Source organism: Rhea pennata, chromosome 5 (assembly GCF_028389875.1).
Source record: "Rhea pennata isolate bPtePen1 chromosome 5, bPtePen1.pri, whole genome shotgun sequence".
Classification (NCBI taxonomy): domain Eukaryota; kingdom Metazoa; phylum Chordata; class Aves; order Rheiformes; family Rheidae; genus Rhea; species Rhea pennata.
In genome coordinates, this window is record NC_084667.1 from 67,378,196 (window position 1) to 67,396,538 (window position 18,343).

The 18,343-nt window shown below is 39.5% G+C and overlaps 1 protein-coding gene across 1 annotated transcript in view; it reads left to right on the forward strand.

Moving 5' to 3' along the window:
• The window catches only part of SOS2 (SOS Ras/Rho guanine nucleotide exchange factor 2), a 56,171-nt gene that overhangs the window by 35,834 nt on the left and 1,994 nt on the right, over nt 1–18,343 (forward strand). The window contains exons 11-22 of the mRNA XM_062577788.1: nt 2,816–2,897; nt 3,607–3,729; nt 7,273–7,376; nt 8,629–8,848; nt 9,933–10,052; nt 10,235–10,397; nt 11,360–11,477; nt 11,879–12,051; nt 13,715–13,831; nt 15,312–15,573; nt 16,661–16,702; nt 17,692–17,801. Of these exons, the coding sequence (XP_062433772.1) occupies nt 2,816–2,897; nt 3,607–3,729; nt 7,273–7,376; nt 8,629–8,848; nt 9,933–10,052; nt 10,235–10,397; nt 11,360–11,477; nt 11,879–12,051; nt 13,715–13,831; nt 15,312–15,573; nt 16,661–16,702; nt 17,692–17,801 (1,634 nt within the window). The remainder of the gene's footprint in view (nt 1–2,815; nt 2,898–3,606; nt 3,730–7,272; nt 7,377–8,628; nt 8,849–9,932; nt 10,053–10,234; nt 10,398–11,359; nt 11,478–11,878; nt 12,052–13,714; nt 13,832–15,311; nt 15,574–16,660; nt 16,703–17,691; nt 17,802–18,343) is intronic.

Genomic DNA, 18,343 nt, shown 5'->3' on the forward strand with positions numbered 1-18,343 from the left:
ATTGAACCTGTGTTTTTGAGTCTTAGTTCTGATCATGTAATTTCAGGAGTTGTTTAGCACAAGTACTTGCCATTTTAGCTTTGGGAATCTGCAGTGAAAGCATTACCTCTTAGGTTTGTATGTGCTTATTCCAAACACGGCGTTCAGCGCCACAACTTACAGATCCTGTCACTCCACCTCCAGTAACTAACAGCACGTGGAGGGACTTTCAGCAGATCTTGGAGGGGCTTTGTAATTTGGTCAAATCATGATTTTTAACTATTCAGATTATTGTTGGTTTGCAGTAATGTTAGCTTTATTTGAAGCAGGCTTTCTTCCTCATCCTCAGAATGACCTCTCTCACTGTCACAGAATTTGGTCAATTGGTAAGGGGGATAGCAGTGGAGGCAGCAAATGCAGAGTTGTTAATTTCTGGAATTAACCCATGAGCCACTCTTAGTAACACATTGCTTGTATTTTCTATTTTCTTGAGACTATCATTTACAAAAATAAATACTTTAAAAAATAACATGAAGGAAGTTACGCAGATTGGAGAGCAGAGTAGCCATGCCCATTTTAAAAGAATTGCAGATCCTGCCTGCCGAGCAGAGATAGTAGCTGCATGTTCCAGGGGAAAGGAAGATCTATTTTAAAAATGTCTTCAGAATCCTGAAGAGTGTAGATGTGTTTGCAGTGTGACACAGGCAGAAGAGGCCCATGCTGTGGTGCAAACTCAGCAGCGTTATCACAGAATGAGAGGACAGTTATTTCTGTTTTGCAAGCATGTTCCTCTCTGTGGATCCCATAAGATATTGAGCAGTGCTTTACAGGGAATTTAAGCCTGCTTAAAAAATGTCCTTTACTTGATCTTCTGTATGCTACTTAGAAAAAACTCAGTGCCCCCATGTTGAAGACTGCTGGTGTAAGCTGACTGCGCAGAACGGAAAAAACAAAATCCCAACAAGCCAGAATCCACATTTTTGACCTAATATATATGTTTAGTTTTAAATCTTCATGTTTTGCTTAAGAGGTCCATATTGGAGGTGCACATATATAGAGAAGTATCACACACTGAATATTGAAGAGTCTCTTGAACAAAGTCTCATGAACAGGAACAGGACTATGAGTTGCTGCCATAAAATACAGCAGTTGCAAAACTCAGGCTGGAGTGAAGGGGAGGGGAGGTTTGAGAGAAGAGCCCAAAGCGTGTGTCGAGATGTTGTGTGACTATCGGGGGGGTTGGAGTAGGGTAAGATAAAGGGAGTAGAAGCCCGAAAGGATCTGGCTTGGTATCATGCTAGTATTTGTAACTGCTGGAGATATCTGCCCTTCTCCAGGCTGCTTTTCCTGCATCTTGGCATTTATTTGCTCCTGGACAGCTTTGGGTGCTGCTGGGTGCCCCTCGGAGCAGCAGCTTACTGTCACTGTGAGCCTTGTGTGGGGGTCTGCTGCAGTGATACCAAGTTTGGGACGAAGTGGTGACCTGTCTTGGCTGAAAGTAAAGTGGTTTGTTTATCAGCTTGCTTATTCACAATATAAGAAGCTCTGTACTAAAAAGCAGAATTTAAAAAAATAAGGGAACAGAATTGGAAATGGTGGAACTATGTTTAATTAAAAGTTAAGTACTTAGTAATTTTTTTTTAGGCAGATCCATCTGTAGTCTCTAATTACATGATCAAATGGTGTTTATATACTGTGCCACTTTATTCAGTGTCCGAGACAGATTGTGCTTTGGAGATGAGTCAAGACTGCATTTAGGGAGGCTGTAATTTTTTGCATAGATAGGTTTCAAATAAGGCAGGGGACTGTAGAGCAAGAGAGGAAATGTTTAGGTTTGCAGCAGCCAAGTGCTGAGTTAGAGGAGTGGATTCGCTCCTTGTTTTGCTGGTCAGATCAATGCATTTGATGAGAGCTTTTTAGCAGGCAGCCACTAAATTATCTGTTCCTCCTCCTGCGTGCTGAGCTCAGTACAGCAGGGGTTGATTTAGAGGAGTGCTGTTGTGGATGACGGCTCTGGAAGCTCTGCTTCGAATGTATAAGGGAGTGATATAAAGTATACCTCATGCCTCTGAGAAATAAAATCACAAGTATCCAGAATTGATGCATACTTCTAATATAGCAGAGCTGGTCAAAGAAAATGTGTCTGGGCCTCAGCTGCCCAATTCTAACGCACCAGCACAAGCTGCTGGGGAAGGTGGATTTGGGCTGCACTGAGAGTTCGGTAGCTGGCCGGGAGGCATCTCACGTTTAGCGCACCTACTGCGGCAGAGCGAAACGGCGGCAGGGAGGCGCGGCGGCAGCTGGAGAGGAGACTTACTGAACCACTGCCGGTGTATAAGGCCTCCGCGCAGCGTGGGGCCTTCGCTCCCGGCTGCTCTGCGGCAGGGTGCTGAGCGCTGCGCTGATGTGGCCGGGGGAGGCGTGCAGTCTCTCTGCCCAAGGATTTTAAGAACAGGTAAGATATTTTTATCAGAGCGATGTAGGTGTTTTTAATGTCAAGATAGTGGATAGCTTAGCTCTACTATGTTTTTCATATCTTTATTAAAGCATAGAATAGCTGCTTATTCAGCGAGCATAGGCCATTCTGTGTACTAGGACTGCGAGACAGTTTTTGAGAGAAAATAGTGTGTGAGGTTAAATGCTTCTCCAGTGAAATGCACTGGAGGTCTATGTGGAAATTACACAGGCAGTATTAATTCTGGTATTTTCTAAATTACAGTAACATTAATATGTTTCCAGCACTTTAAACTTCTGTTTTTCTTGGGAGCATACTTTTTTGATGTTTGAAATTAAATAAAAAAATAACTCTGTCATTTTCTTACTCTTATCTTTACAGATCCTAATTTTGTACGTACTTTCCTCACCACATACCGCTCCTTTTGCAAGCCCCAGGAATTGCTGAGTTTACTGATTGAAAGGTAAGCAGCAGTCAGCTTTTAAGAAGACACTGAAGGGTTTTGTGTTCACTTACCTGCTGTTTTTCTGCTGAAGTTCTCAGTGCCATGTGATACATATTTTAGCAAACATGAAAAATGATGAAGTTCATGAAATGGTAATGTTTTAGAAAGGGATAGCGATAGTAGTTTTTAATATAAGCTGCTTCTTTTCCAAGTTGTTAAATTATTTACCTGAATTAAGTATCAGCTAGAATAATCAGTATGCCGCAGCTGGAAGGTGGTAATCTTTTGAACTGCTTGAATTTGATCAAGATAGCTTATCTAAGTATGCCTTGTTATTGATGCAAATGAGAACTAAAATATTATAAGCAGTTTGTTTAATTGACACAGACTCTTAATGTAAACAACATTTTAATATAGCATGATAAAGCAGCTCTTGGGCTTTCTTCTAATCTTCACTTAATCAAGCTGGCAGATAGCTGAAAATCTTATATCCTAGTCTAGACATCTTGTGATGAACAGAGAACTAGCGAATTATCTGAATGAGAGCTAGATGTGTTTATACTTCATAGTCAGGGGAGGAAGGGCATTCTAGGCAGACTGAATGTTAGATGAGTGCTTTGGTTTCACTGCACTGAATTTTTAAAGTGTAATTGCTCTCCATGTCTTACATGAAGAGTTTGCGTTTTATCTTAATTACCACCAGTTTTATTGGTGCTTCTCTTCATAGATTTGAAATCCCAGAGCCTGAGCCTACTGAAGCAGACAGGCTGGCAATCGAGAAAGGGGAGCAGCCTATCAGCGCGGACCTTAAGCGATTTCGCAAGGAATATGTCCAGCCAGTACAACTCAGGTTTATCTGCTTTTAAATTTGTTCTGTTAGAGCCAGATTTTAGCCCAGTGATTATATTCCGTTCCTGGAGACAGTAATCTCTTTTGGAGACTGCTGTCCTGTCGAGTAGGGATTTATCATTGTTTGCAGCCAGGCTAATATCCCAAACCATGTTCTGATTAGTCACACTGATTTCCGTTGTTGTTCTCTACTGCTTGCGGCCGTGATCACCACTACCAGCAAGAACGCTGTATGGCTGCTATGTAAAGTGGGTGTGGGTGAGAGATGTTCAGCTGAAAGTATTTCTGACTGCATTTTGAATGGATTCCTTGTTAATAGGCCCTAAGAAGATAGTTTCTCTGTTCCCATTTTTTCAGTCTTGCTGGTATTTTACTGTTGATGTATTTGCACACAGACAGGGAGACTCTTGTCTAAGCCGCGCGTTGAACAGGCTGCAGTGAATCTTCAAGGTTTTGCTGACCAAGCTAACTTGGAGAACAATTCAGCGTCTCTAGCATGAATGAAGCTAATTGTTGTGAATTGCCCTGACAGGGGATTGAGTCACGAAGAGACACAGATCACAGCCAAATATTTATTAGAACAGCTTTTATTAGTGAGGCTGTTAATGACAGCTTGATGCTAATAATAATATAATGGCAGATAACTGCCAGTGTATGTAGAGTACCTTCAGTGATTCCCTCACCACACATAATCATTCACAATTACCAGTTTGGAGCAACAGCAGTTTGTTCAGAAGAGGAGAGTTAAACTGACATGCCAGTGTCTTCTAGACAGATGTTCAGAAAGTCCTTTGGGGGTCCCTTTTTCCATCAGGCGCATGTTTGTGTGTGGAAATATATAACTATTCATAAATATATAAAAATATAAATGTATACATATTTAATCCTGCAGTTTATCCTGTATGTATCCTACATGTAATCCTGTATGTGTATTATGCTGTAGTTGTCAGCAGATAGAGCCATCACTCATCACCGAGTTGCACAACGTTAGTGTAAGTTTGATACCAGTGTGTGCTCTTGGCCTTGTACAGATTCGGCAGGCTCTTGGTGTTCTGCATTTATCAGTTCCTGTCGATTCAAAAGGACCCCTAGTCTCCAGGGCTTATCATTCTGGGGAGACTTTCACACACTGCCTCTTAGCACATACTTTGCCTGGCTCAGCTATTTTCTGGTAGCTCCTTCTCCAGCCACACATGCCGGTGCCTACAGAGTCCATTTGTACAAACTCGTACAGAATGGGCTTTCCTGACATAACTGGCTCAAGAGTACTGCCATATGTACATTATTATATTGCTTTTGTTGCTATTTTTTATAACCTCCTCTGCTAGGTAGGTTTGGAGTTGCTTGGGGACCTTCTCACAATGGACCTCAGCATGGTACAAGTATAACTCCCTGCAGCACTGCTGACTGCTGCAGCTGAGCAGGACAGAGGACAGAATCAGTTACCAGGGACTGTAACCTGTAGAAAAGCCTGAGGCAGCAGTTAACCGTGTTTCTGCTACTAATTTCCAGAATCAGTTTAGCACATTAATTAGTCTTCGTATGTTATGTTTGAAATGTTTGAATCCTGTGCCCCATTCCAAAGTTTCAAGGATTTGTGGTTTTTTGTTTTTTTTTTTGTTTTTTTGTTTTTTTTTTGTTGTTTTGTTTTTGAGAGAGAGATTAAGACATCTTTCATCTTGCTAGCTACTCTCTGGCAATCTAATTTATGGCATGGTTGATGAGCTGAGTATCCTTACAGGTGCCTGCTTGATGGGAGACGTTGAAAGTTGCTACTTAACACTTTTGTGATTTATAGTTACTCTTGTATTTAGAAGGCATTACATGTTTCTAGTATCTTGAAACACTCAACTGTATTCTAGTTCTAAAAAAAAAAGTGAATTAAAGCTCTTAGGTTGTATATTCACTTTGCAAATGCCATTATTGTTAGTAGCATTGACCTCTACTTCGAAGAGAGCTGTGATTTGAGAAGAAGGTGGGGAACGTGTAGATGCTCCTTCCTTCCTTCCTTCCTCTCCACTGCTTATTCCATACCTTACAGAAAACACTGCAGACATGCTGTGCAGTGCACAGAGGTGGAAACTGTAACATTTTGGCTAGATTAAAAGTATGTGAGGGCATGAGAAAGAAGAGATGTTAAGCTAGAAATGCAGTCAGCCAAACCAGACGGTCTTTCTTGCTTTTTCAGTATTCCTACCATGACAACTCAAAGGCAAAGACTGATTAGATAAGCGTCTGGGTTACTGTTACTGGGAACTTGTTCCAAAACATCACTCCTTTGACGGTTGGAAGCTGTCATTAATTTCCAGCCTAAATGGTCTGAGTAGCCATTTTTTCAAGGAATAAACATTATTCTTTAACTTAAATAGTTCTCCTCTTCCCAGTGCTTAATTCCTCAATGTATTCACAGAGAACATACAAATCCCTTCATTTGACTAAGCTAAACGAGCCAGCTTCTCTAGTGCTCTGACTTGCAAAACCTGTCAGATAAAAACTGATTTTCTGCTCTGTCCCTCTCAGAGATTCTTGTGTCCCATCCCGTCCATCCCCGCACAAGGCTGAACCGCTGCAAACAGTAGTCTGATATCTAAAGGAAAGTCAAGTTAGCATTGGTTTACCTTAGTATCACAAGCTGCGAGTAGTGAGAGTTCAGCAGCGCTTTGCGAATAGCGGAGCTGCTCCTGCAGAGGCAATAAGGCAGGAGTAGCCAAATCTCACTGCAGCTGTCTCCTTGTGCAAGTCAGACTGCAACCTCTCTGTTAAACTCATCATCCTTGCCCCTTCTTTTGGAGTGGCCCAGAGAAAATCAGTTGTAGGAGACTTTAGCTTATGGTTCAGGTAAGGAGGTATGATGCAGCCCAATAAGTAAAGGTCTGAGGTAGGAGCTCAGCTTGTTTGCCTAAAGAAGAGGCAAAACAGGTTTTGTATTTTTACTTCATCTTAAGAGTTGAACGTGCAAGGGCAATTGTAGTTTAGTTCTAGATGCTAATTTATTAGTGGGCTGTTTAAGAAAGCGTAGAAAAAATCATGAGAGAATTTATAGTGTTGTCCGTAAAGGAAGCACTGGATCTTTTACTACCATTTGTATAAATAAAAAGATGTAAAAGAAGGGTGATATGCTTGCAACAGCTTCTAAGCTGAAATGGTAAAGCTTAATTAGGCTTATAGTCGAAAAGTATATCAGAAACTTGCATTAATTTCTAATTGTGCTAGAAATACTTTTATCTGGTTTTGATGTTTTTTTTCCCTTTTCTGAAACCAACTCAACACTAGCACTCTTTATTTAAATTGAAAAGGAAAAGTAAACTAAATATATACACCAAGATTGGAAAATTAGGTTCTGAACTTTGGGGACTTCTCTGGTAATTGGCATATGCTTAGTCTTAGTTCTGCCTCGTCTTCCTCATGTATTTTGATAGTCCTCAATTACACAAATCCATAGCTTGGCTTTTGTAGAATTGTGCTTCATTCAGTCTTTACATGGGATGAGCTTGGAGGTTCTTAAAAACAAAATATAATTTTTATCTTTTCTCTCCTTTCTCAGAATATTAAATGTTTTTCGTCACTGGGTAGAACACCATTTTTACGATTTTGAAAGAGATCTGGAGTTGCTAGAGAGATTGGAGACGTTTATTTCAAGTGTAAGAGGTACGGTAATTGGTAGTCCTCTATATTGTTCTTCAATATTTTGACACAGCCTGCTGGTCTAATCCTGACAGATATTAGGTGTGAGAATATCTTTACACATATGAGTAATTTTAATGAATAATTTTAAATTAAATTAAGCTATTTGAGAGTCCCATTTACTTGAGTGAGCTTTGACCTAGAGTAGCGTTAAGCATATTTAGTTCTGGGCAGTAATGTTCATCCTTGCCTGAGAAAACCATAGCCTTGTTAGGACTGAGCATGTCATCTTCCTCCTCCCTGCTCTGGATTCCAAGAGAATTCCTTCTGGCTGCTGAGGCTAGTTTTTCCATCTCACTTCTTTCCCATTTACTGAAAGTTCTAGCTGAAAATCATTGTGCTTCTAGGTGAGGAGACATGACCCATTTGGTACCACTTCCTCTGGAGTAGTCCCTCATGAGCTAGCAGATGCTTCTGGCAGCTCTGTGGAGGGCAGCTTTGTTGGCAGCTTAATTTTTCCTCGTTATCTTGGTAATGCTAGACATACCTTTTCAGATAGCCAACTCTCCGTTCAGCAATGCAGTTCTGAGTCAGAGAACAGTAGTTTATCTTTTGCAGAGGTCTCTGTTAAATATTGCTGACCAGAGAGGAACAATTCAGTTTTGGTTAGTCTCTTAAAAAGGTATTTGCCTTGAGCTGCTGAAGATACTACTTCCCATCTTGTCCACTGTGTTGCGTATTGTAAATGTTGAAGTGATACTGTAAATACGTATCTCTCTAATCATTTTGCTCTGCTGTGCACTAGTACAACATGTTGCAAAGTTTTCACTTAAAGCTTGTCTTTTTTAACTCCTTAGTAGGACCAAACTATCGGAGATGGTTGCAGTTGAGGGAAAAAGTAAAATACAGCATATACACAGGGTCGCTTTTGTCTCACCAAAACTGCCTATAGGTGCTGTTAAACACAACTGGGTGTCCAGAAATGGGTTCTCACGTATATGTATTTGCAAACTGGTGCTGGTGCAAGTGTCCCTAAGTAACAAATAGGGAACTGCAAACCTAATTGATTTGCATACAGAAATGCAATATTATGGGTTCATCTACAGATTTGCTTTCTTTTCCCTCCCCCATATTAATGCTATAATATGTCCATGGATTTTAGAATTCAGAATTTTGAAAAAGGGCTTATCTGATTTCATTAATTTAGTTGCCAGAAATCAAATAAAGTGATGTTATGATTTTTTTTTTTTTTTTTTTTTGGTATTCTCTTTTGCAGGAAAATCCATGAAGAAGTGGGTGGAATCAATTGCTAAAATCATCAAGAGAAAGAAAGCTCAAGCAAATGGAATTAGTCATAACATCACCTTTGAGAGCCCACCTCCCCCAATTGAGTGGCACATCTGGCGCGTTGGGCACAGTGAGACACTGGACCTCATGACACTTCATCCAATAGAAATTGCTCGACAGCTAACGCTTCTTGAGTCTGATCTTTATAGGTAGGTGTTGAGCTAACATACATCTTTTTTAGACTCTTTGAGCACAAAAAAAAACCTAATTCATATAATCAGTTGGAAGTATGTCCCCTTGACTCTCAGAAAGGAGAAGAAAGAGGTTTCCTTGCCATCTGACTCTCAGAAAGGAGAGGAAAGAGGTTTCCTTGCCATCTGTTTGATACTAAGCTATGCAAGGCAAAAAAGAAAAAAAATGTTGCTTTCATCTCCATATCAGACTTCTGCCAATATTACTGAATAAGGCCATGAAATTTGAACGCTAAAATACATAGATAATAGTAACTTGTATTGTCTGCACACTAAAAACAAACTTAGGGTTGTATTAGTAAGAAATAACCCATTTTCATCCAAATCACCCATTTCTTTATAGCTGCATAGTAAAGATCCAGTTGTTAAACGCAGTAACGTGTCCATCCTGCTTTTCAGTGATTAGCGTAGCTAGCAATAACGGATTTTGGAGACGTCAGCATCTGTAGCACTGGGTTTTTCAGGGAACTCTGATCTAGTTCTGAAGAGTTTCTTGTTCTGGTGCTTAAGTTCTCTCCTGTCTCCTAGTTCTGATGTTAACCTGTGATAATTTAAATTGAGCTAGCCTTGGTGTGAGAACACAGGGTATGATGGCTTCTTCATTGTGCTGGGTGGAAATTCTTTAAGGTCTTGTAAAACTCCCAGATGAAGCGTCCTTTCATGCTTCAGTGACAGCAAGTTTGCTGCTGAAATAGGCTACCTTTCCAGCAGGCTGCTTTATGTGCTTCAACTTCATATTTCAAAAATATCTTTTAAGATTTTTTTCTTCTGTTTTCAGGAGATTGAACTTCCTGCTTTGCAGTTTTCTTACCTGAAAATACTTGCTCAAAAACGTTAATTTCAGTTAGGATACAGATAGATTTTCTTTTGTTTTCAAATATCAGTCTAAAAATAATTCTAAGTAGCTGTTTTGCAGTAGGTTGTATTGAGTCTTGTTTATGAAATGTCAAGTCATGGTTAAGGGAAGAAAATCTTTGATAGAGGCATGGAACATATGATTGTGTATTGAACATTCTTGTGCATCTTGCTTTGTCATTAACAGGGCAGTACAGCCTTCTGAACTTGTTGGTAGTGTGTGGACTAAAGAGGATAAGGAAATTAACTCCCCAAATCTATTGAAAATGATTCGTCATACTACAAATCTTACTCTTTGGTTTGAAAAGTAAGTATAGGTGTTACTGGTGTAGTGACATTAACTCCTGTTGAAATTCACAGAGAAACATTTTTCTGCTATTTGAATTCTCTTGCCTTGAATCTTGAGATGATTATGCACCAGACGAGAAGTAGCTAGCAAAATGTCAAATTTTACTTATCAGTATTTCTCAAATTATGTCTTTTGATTAGGTGCATTGTGGAAACAGAGAACTTTGAAGAGCGAGTGGCTGTGCTGAGTAGGATTATAGAAATCCTGCAGGTTTTTCAAGATCTGAACAATTTCAATGGTGTTTTGGAGATAGTCAGTGCAATGAACTCTGTGTCAGTATACAGATTAGATCACACATTTGAGGTAAGTCTTAGGCATCGTTCTTGAAAGAACCTAATCAGAATCCAGAAATGCATCACAGCTGTGCATTGCACCTTGTTAAATGAAATCCATGTCGCACTTGCCTTTTTGAAAGAAAAGTGTGAAATATTTAAAGTTATTTGTGAGAAAAAATATAAAATGGCTGGGCATTTCAAAGGGTTTGTAATGGGAAGTGGAGCTTTTTAGCACATGTTTTATTATTAGTATTCAGCCCAATTGATTGTTGTTCATTAGCCTGTGTGAAATGAACCTGTTGCTTCAGTCCAGCATTTTATGGGTATGAAGGAGGAGGACCCAAGGGCTGAGAACCTGGTACTGGAACACTTCAGCAGCAGCACTTCCTACCTACACAAGAAACGTGGGGATAGCAGGGCAGGGAGGCAGTGTAGCTGAAACTCGCATTTCCTTTGATCACAAGCACAGTTAAGTGTCTCAGACAATTCAGATTCTCAGAGGTTGAAATAAGTGGGTGACCAAACAGTTCAGATGAACAGAAGGAAGAGAATTTACTACACAGGCAGTGACTCCATTTTTCACTTGCTAAGGAAAAGAAATGTCCAGGATTTGGCAGCAGTGCCTTCCTTGACTAGAAAGGAAGAGGAAACATGAATAAGATGTTTTGCATTTTTATGTCTTTGAAAGACCATACAGGGCCTTTTAAGTTAAACTCAAAATTAAATGTTTATTTTTTATTAAATTAAAAGAGTAAGATTATGTTTGTAAGTTGATAGACTAAATAATAGTTTGTTTACAGTGGCCTCATGATTCACATGAGTGATTTCATGTGATACTGTAGTTCAGAGGAAACCATTTACAAAAGAGGTTCTTTCAACATCTGAATTTCAGTTTCTAAGTTTGCAGACGGGAGTTATGGAAGTATCTTGTTTTAGCTAACCAGGCTGTTCAGAAGATTGTCATGGCTGTTTTTTTCTTCAATAACTTAGGCACTTCAAGAAAGAAAAAAGAGAGTTTTGGATGAAGCAGTAGAACTAAGTCAAGATCACTTTAAGAAATACCTAGCTAAGCTCAAGTCAATCAATCCACCCTGTGTGCCTTTCTTTGGTAAGTAACACCAGAATTGGCTATACTCTTGTGTGCTGCCTTTCTTAAGCTGAGTCTGATGCAGAAGTTGTTTTCTAATTTATTATACAGATTACTGGTATTATTTATGTTGGTATTAACATTACGTCACTTTAATACTGTCTCCAGATTGATGAACTGATTATGACAGTGTCTTGAAGCTGTTTCATTAAACTCTGGATCTCACATTAAGGAGATAACATCTTATTTCAATAATATACTGTTCCTATGAAAATGCAGGCCTCATTTGTTCTTGCCAATAAACTGTTAGAGCATTAAAGGAAATGATCTGCTTATGCTCAGAATTGTTATCATTCACTAGAAAGAATGAAATCAGGGCTTGGAATGAAATACAAACTTTAAAATCCACTTCTTTTTTTCAGGAATATATCTAACAAATATTTTGAAGACAGAAGAAGGGAATCCTGACTTCCTTAAAAGACAAGGGAAAGAATTAATTAACTTCAGTAAGAGGAGAAAAGTAGCTGAAATTACAGGAGAAATTCAGCAGTATCAAAACCAGCCTTACTGCTTACGGATCGAGCCAGAAATTCGGGTAATCAACGACTGAATATCTGTTTCAGGGATAGGCGAAGGAAAAGAATGCATGCTACAAAAGATTGTCAAATATTCTTCTCGTACTAGACCTGATCTTATGAGACCAGTGACCACTGGATGAGGGGGAGTAGTGGCTGACTGGAGGCAGCAGGCACAAGAGTGTCTCGACAGCGGAGTAGCCTGACCTGGGAATTTGCTTACTTAGATTCCGTGTGTTTGGTCGTCTTCATCCCCTCACTGTTGTGCAGCCTGGTATTTGGGAGATTTTTCAGCAATAGAACACCGAGAATGAGATACACTAACAAAAAACCCATAAATTTTGAAGAAAAATCAATTTCTTCTAGACTAAAATGCTCCGTGTGTGTCCAGTGCATTTAGTGCTTCAGACCTTACGTAATGACGTTTCTGACATACGTCTCCTGACCACTAACAATCGGAGGATGTGTAGTTCAGTGCAAATAGGAACAGTCATTCAGCACGGCCAAAGTTAAGCCAACATGGGGATGTACCAGTGTCCATGAGCATTATCTTTAGAAATGAGAAAGGATGCTTGAATGGATACTTAGATAAGACAAAGACTAGAGAATCTCGGATAATTTAAAGGAAGATGGTGAAACAAGGAGCCAGATAAAGGAAGGTTTTTGTATGTGGAGGTAACAGTAATTGAAAAGAATAGCTTTAAGTACACATTCAGGAAGCATGGCTGGGTACAACTCATTGTAGCCTTTCCAGAAAGCAAACCTTGTGGATAGTTCTCTAAATCTCAGCCAGTGAACAGCAGCGATCAGGAAGCCACAAAAAAATAGTTACATAAAAAAGTAAATGGCAATGGTACTGTTGTGTAAAGTGTTATTTGCATGGTCTTTTTAATTGTTGTGGATATCTTGGAAGGGTTTAGAAGATTTGCAGTATTCTTAAGAATGGAAGTGCAGTAAATTCAGAGGATGGACAGTATTCACACTGGAAGAAGAACAAATAGAAAATGTTGTAACTTACCATCCAGAGACTCCAGCTGCTGCAGCAGCACAAACAGCTAACGTGGGCACTGTCGGGCATTTAGGAAGCTTTATACTGTGCTATGCTCCTGGGGCCAGTCCAGTCCTAGCCAGGCCTTCCTTCCAGGCCTTGGGCCTTAGCTTCTCCCTCCATCCCTGCCTCTGACCTTCTTGTCGTTGTCCTGCAGCATCCTCTCTTCCTGCTCTTTCTAATGAGCTGATCACATCCAAAGTACCCCTAAAAAGGACATTGGCATAACATTTGCTTCCATTATGCTGCGGGCTGTGTTCTGCTCCTTTCCAGATCTATACTGCTATCTTCCTAAGGCAGAGAGGGTCTTCAGTGTGCTCTTGTTTGGCCTTTAACACTGTTGTGCTGTACATGATTGAATAGTTGTAAATACGGGCAAATATTTTACAAAGGCCGTGTTTTACATGCTGGTTAGTTGAAGTCTTTCTTCCAGCTCAGGAAACTTATCCTGAATTTGATTATATCTTGCATTGAATTGTTTTGTTTTTATTTCAGGCAGTGTTTTATTGTATTTTTCCAGGGAAAAAGGAGTTTCAGAAATTGGCAGATGTTTACTCAGTAAATTATAAGCATATCATTAAAATACTGCATATATTCTTATTTAAAAAAAAACTTTGATACTTCTCTCATTTTAGAAATTCTTTGAAAATCTTAATCCTATGGGGAAGATACCAGAAAAAGAGTTTACAGATTACCTGTTCAACAAGTCATTAGAAATTGAACCACGAAACTGCAAGCAACCACCTAGATTTGTAAGTCTTTTCTTGTTAAAAAAATAAAAAGATAAAATCTGACAGCCACGATGAAAAAGAGTAGTTAACTCAAGAAGCCCCATACACATGTCCTTCAGAATTCTGTATCTTGAGATGATTTGCCAGCAAAACTTGATTTAAAAATATTTTTATTTCAGGTCTTTATAGCTAGTAAAAACCTACTACTTTTGGCTTATTTTAGAACAAACATTTTTCCCAGAATCTCAACTTTAAATTTGGGTTCTACTATATAGTCATTTGATAGAATATGTGATCCCATCATTTCACAATATTAAAAATTGTTATGAAAAGTAAATAAAATGTTTTGAAAAGAAGAATTGTATATGTAATAGTATATTGCATTTTCTTTAAGTAACATATTTTCCATTTTGCCTTTGTCTAATATTTTGCAATGTTGCAAAAGTTTAAATAGTCCACAGAATTGGCAAGGGAAAATCTTGCAGCGCAAAATAGAGTTCAGTTTAAATGAGTAGCAATTCTGTTTTTTTAAATTAGCCATTGAAGAGCGGAATTATTTTTAAGCTGAAATGTAGCTCCCTAGAACATTTGATTTTTATATCATTGTAATTGTACTTCTGAGTAATTGGAGAACTCTCTAATTTTTCGGAGAGCTATAAATCATTTTAGCACTCTTCTGTTAGAGGAACGACTAAAATAATATTGCAGATGCAGCAAGAAAATTACAGAAGTTACTCTTGCAAAACCCGCTGCTTTCAGTAATTTCTAAGTTTTTTTCTAAAAAGAGATATCCATGCTGCCAGTGTCAGTTATCTGAGCATGGATTCTTTACAGTTCAGGTTTTCCCAACTAGATGTTCTGATGGGAATTTCAGGTAAGTCTTGTTCCAGGTAACGCAGTGTGGTGGAGTCGCACACACCACTATAGCACGGGAACATGATTCATTTTCAGATCAGCTTTGATCAGTGCTTTGTTACTCCGAAGACTAATTGGGCTTGTTTCATTCACACCGGTTACCTATGTGTAAGAATTTCATACTGACTAATCCAGAGTACGTATAAAAGGTGCGTGTGAGTGTTTCCTTGGTCTCAGATGTGTGTAGGGGCCTGGAGATCCTCCGTGGTATAAGCATAAGGCATGCGTTATGCTGCTGCTACTCAAAGCTGTTCTGCAGGCCTGTTGGGGCGCTTGAAGTAACTCTCTTCTTAGACTGTGACTTGCTGTTCCCTGTATTTTGTCCTGAGCGACATGCATCTGAAACCTGACTCTTCATTCTTCATAGCTATGGAAAATGATTTATTAAGCAGGATAAGCATTCATAATTTTTCAGTAAACTCTTGCTCTGTAAGTAACAACAGACTATACCTCAAGTCAATGCTGAAAAGGCTGTAGTACAGTTTAATGTGTATTTGATAGGTGCCTTTTTAAAAATATATTCTAGAGGCTTGGCAATTTTGCTTTCCAAAATGTTAACAGTACTAACCAGCTTTACTTTCTGCAGCCTAGAAAAACAACGTACCCCTTAAAATCTCCTGGGATAAGGCCCAATACTGGTAGACATGGCTCCACCTCTGGCACTTTGAGAAGTCACCCATTGCCACTTGAAAAGGAACCAAGTAAGATAAGTTTCAGTAGAATTACTGAGGCAGAGCATGAATCAACGGTTTCAGCACCAACTTCTCCAAATACGCCATCTACTCCACCAGTGTCTGCTTCTTCAGAGTTCAGTGTATTTTTAGACATTGATCTCAACAGTTCTTTCGGTAAATATGCAATATGCTTTAATATTTGTTGTTACTGTACCTCAGACTCCCAAAATATGTTGGTCTGTCTGCCAGCCTTAAAAAATATATTGAAAAGTTTAGCTATGGACTACGAACTTCATGTGTCAGTGTTACATGTTGTGCAGTTAGAAGCCCCTGCTCTAAGTAGTTAAAGAACAAGTTAGAGAATTTCCTCTCCTTTTGCCTTTATCATAGAATGGGTAGGGTTGGAAAGGATCTCTGGAGATCATCTAGTCCAACCCTCAGCATAGCCCATAGGGGGACTGAACCTGCAACCTTGGCGTTAGCGGCACCATGCTCTAACCAACTGAGCTAAACCTGCCCCCGAAACCTGCCTTAAGGTGCTGAGGCAGTGTGTTACGGCAGATGTCCCCCAAGGTGCTGTTATGCAGTGGCTGTGCCTACACCAGCAAGTAGGGCAGATCTGCAGAAAGAAATGGTGCTGAGAGGACCTGCCATCCAGGCCCAGGCATCTCTCAGGGGGTTCGCTCCTCACCAGCTCTAGTGTGGTCCTGCGGACTGAGCACGCTCACGATTCTGGTTTAGTACCCTTGGAAGGGAGCTGTGAACCAAAGTGTAGGAAGTGGGGGATGGTCAGGAGACTTGCTCCAAAGCAGACTTGATCAAAAACTGTCACGAATGCGGATGCAGGAATATGCTCCCAAGCTCTGCTTGCAGCTGTGAGCAGCTCCTTAATCTTGGGAGCAGCTCGGGAGAGTCTTGGCCCTGCTTTGAGGGGAGCTACATATGTGGTGGAGGGGCTGAGTCTGATGGGGGGGCGCAAGTGGCAAACAAGTTTTATATGGCAGGTGGGGAGTGCGTTTAGGCTGTAGAGGAAGTGATTGACAACATGGTAGTGTCAGAACAGAGAATAATAACAATAAAATTAATTCTCAGCATAACTTTAAATGTTCAAGAATTTACATAGGAAAATTTTAACTCATATTAGCAGTACTTAAACTGTATCTTTGTATCTTTTGAAGTCATTCACAAACATGCCAAACAAAAGAGCTGTAACTGTACCAGAGTATATAAAGTACGTTTTAATTCATTTTTTATTTAACAGGTAACAATAGCATCTTTGCTCCTGTCAGTTTGCCACAGTCAAGTAAGTAGTATAACTCCATTAATGTTTCACTTAACTCTGCTTTTCCTGGTTTCAGGAGAAGTAAAAAATAATTAAATTGCCTTTGAAAATGTGGGCTGAGTCCATTAAATAGAAATTTATTTTTGGATTTTTGTACAGGTTTTAGATAGTGTCCAGTAAAGTAGTCTGTGAAGTCTGTAAACTGTCTGATTTGTTCCCAAGGCTGTAACATGATTTTGCTTCTATTTTGAATGTCCTACCCTGATGATTATTTTGTTTGGCAAATGGTACAAGTAAAGCAACCTGATAATTTAGCCTTAACCAAAGTCTTCTAGTGAAAATAATTATTTAATTACTGGGGAAAAACGAGGTACTTTTTGTGCCACAGTTGAAGGGAACCTTGTATTCGTATCTATGTTCAGCTTCTCTTTTTTTCTCCCTTACTACACAGTCATGTATACTCTTCATAATTGAATTAAATTTTCAAATGGGAGAGCACAGGTGCCTAATATATTGCTATTGACCTGTACTGCACACTTCTATTAGAAGCAGAAAAGCTTTGATAAAATCACAAACATAGGTCAGATGTGGTTTTGTTTTTTTAACTTGTATTTTTTTCCTCCTTAAAAGGGAAGAAGGACTAGAAGCATTGTAAAATGCTGTGTGAGCGTTAGTATCTTCAAATAAAGCTACTTTAGTGCTCCCTAGGTTTATTTTTCTTACAGGAGGTTCATTTCTATTTTATTTGTTTTTCTGTTCTTTAACGTTTCCTGTTGATGCATTTCTCTGATACTGGAAGTAGAAGACTTTGTGAGGAGTATGTCTGGTTATAGAAATGAATGGAAGAGAATTTCATACAGCTGATACGAATGGTTAATGTTGCTGTTGAGTATGAAGATCTGCTTATTTGAGTTGCTTCTATTCTGATTTAATATTCTTGGAACATTAAATATTCTTGGAAATGTTTCTCAGATGTTAGAGAGGCAGTAAAATATTTGTTCTCTCTTCAGAGTCTTTCTTCAGCTCATGGGGTAGCTTTCCTAAACTAAGTGATGAGCCACAAAACCCTCCTCCACTTCCTCCTCGAAAAAAGATGGATCAGGATGCTTCTAATGCTAAGGTATTTTTGTCCTATATTGAATAATTTTGATAACAGCTAATATTTAGCCAAACAGGACTTTGTTAGCATGTGTGGTATCTCTGAAATGCAGTGCACCAATTTGCTTAAGTTTCAAATATGCAGTGTGCAAACTTTGCTAGCTGCCTTAGGAACATAATAGTCATAATGGTTCAGAGCAGAGGTACGGCCAGGTCAGTATCACGTCTCTGACCGCATCAAGGGAAGCATATTAGAAAATACTCAGCGGGGAATATCACTACACACTGTTCCTCCTGTTCCTCTGCTCTTCCCTTGACAGCTGATTCCTGTCACCGTCAGAGATGGGATAGCGAGCTGGACAGAGCTCTCCGCCTGGGGACAATCCTCCAGGGAAACAGCTCGTGTAGAGGGCTGCTCCTTCCATCCTGCCCTACCTCCCCCTCACAGCAAAGCCTTAATAGAGGAAGTATAATGAGGCTTCATGTGCAGATCTGTTGTAGTCACCCAGTGTACAGCAACATTTCCCCCGCAGACGTTTTGCAGGGTTGGTTTATATGTGTGGA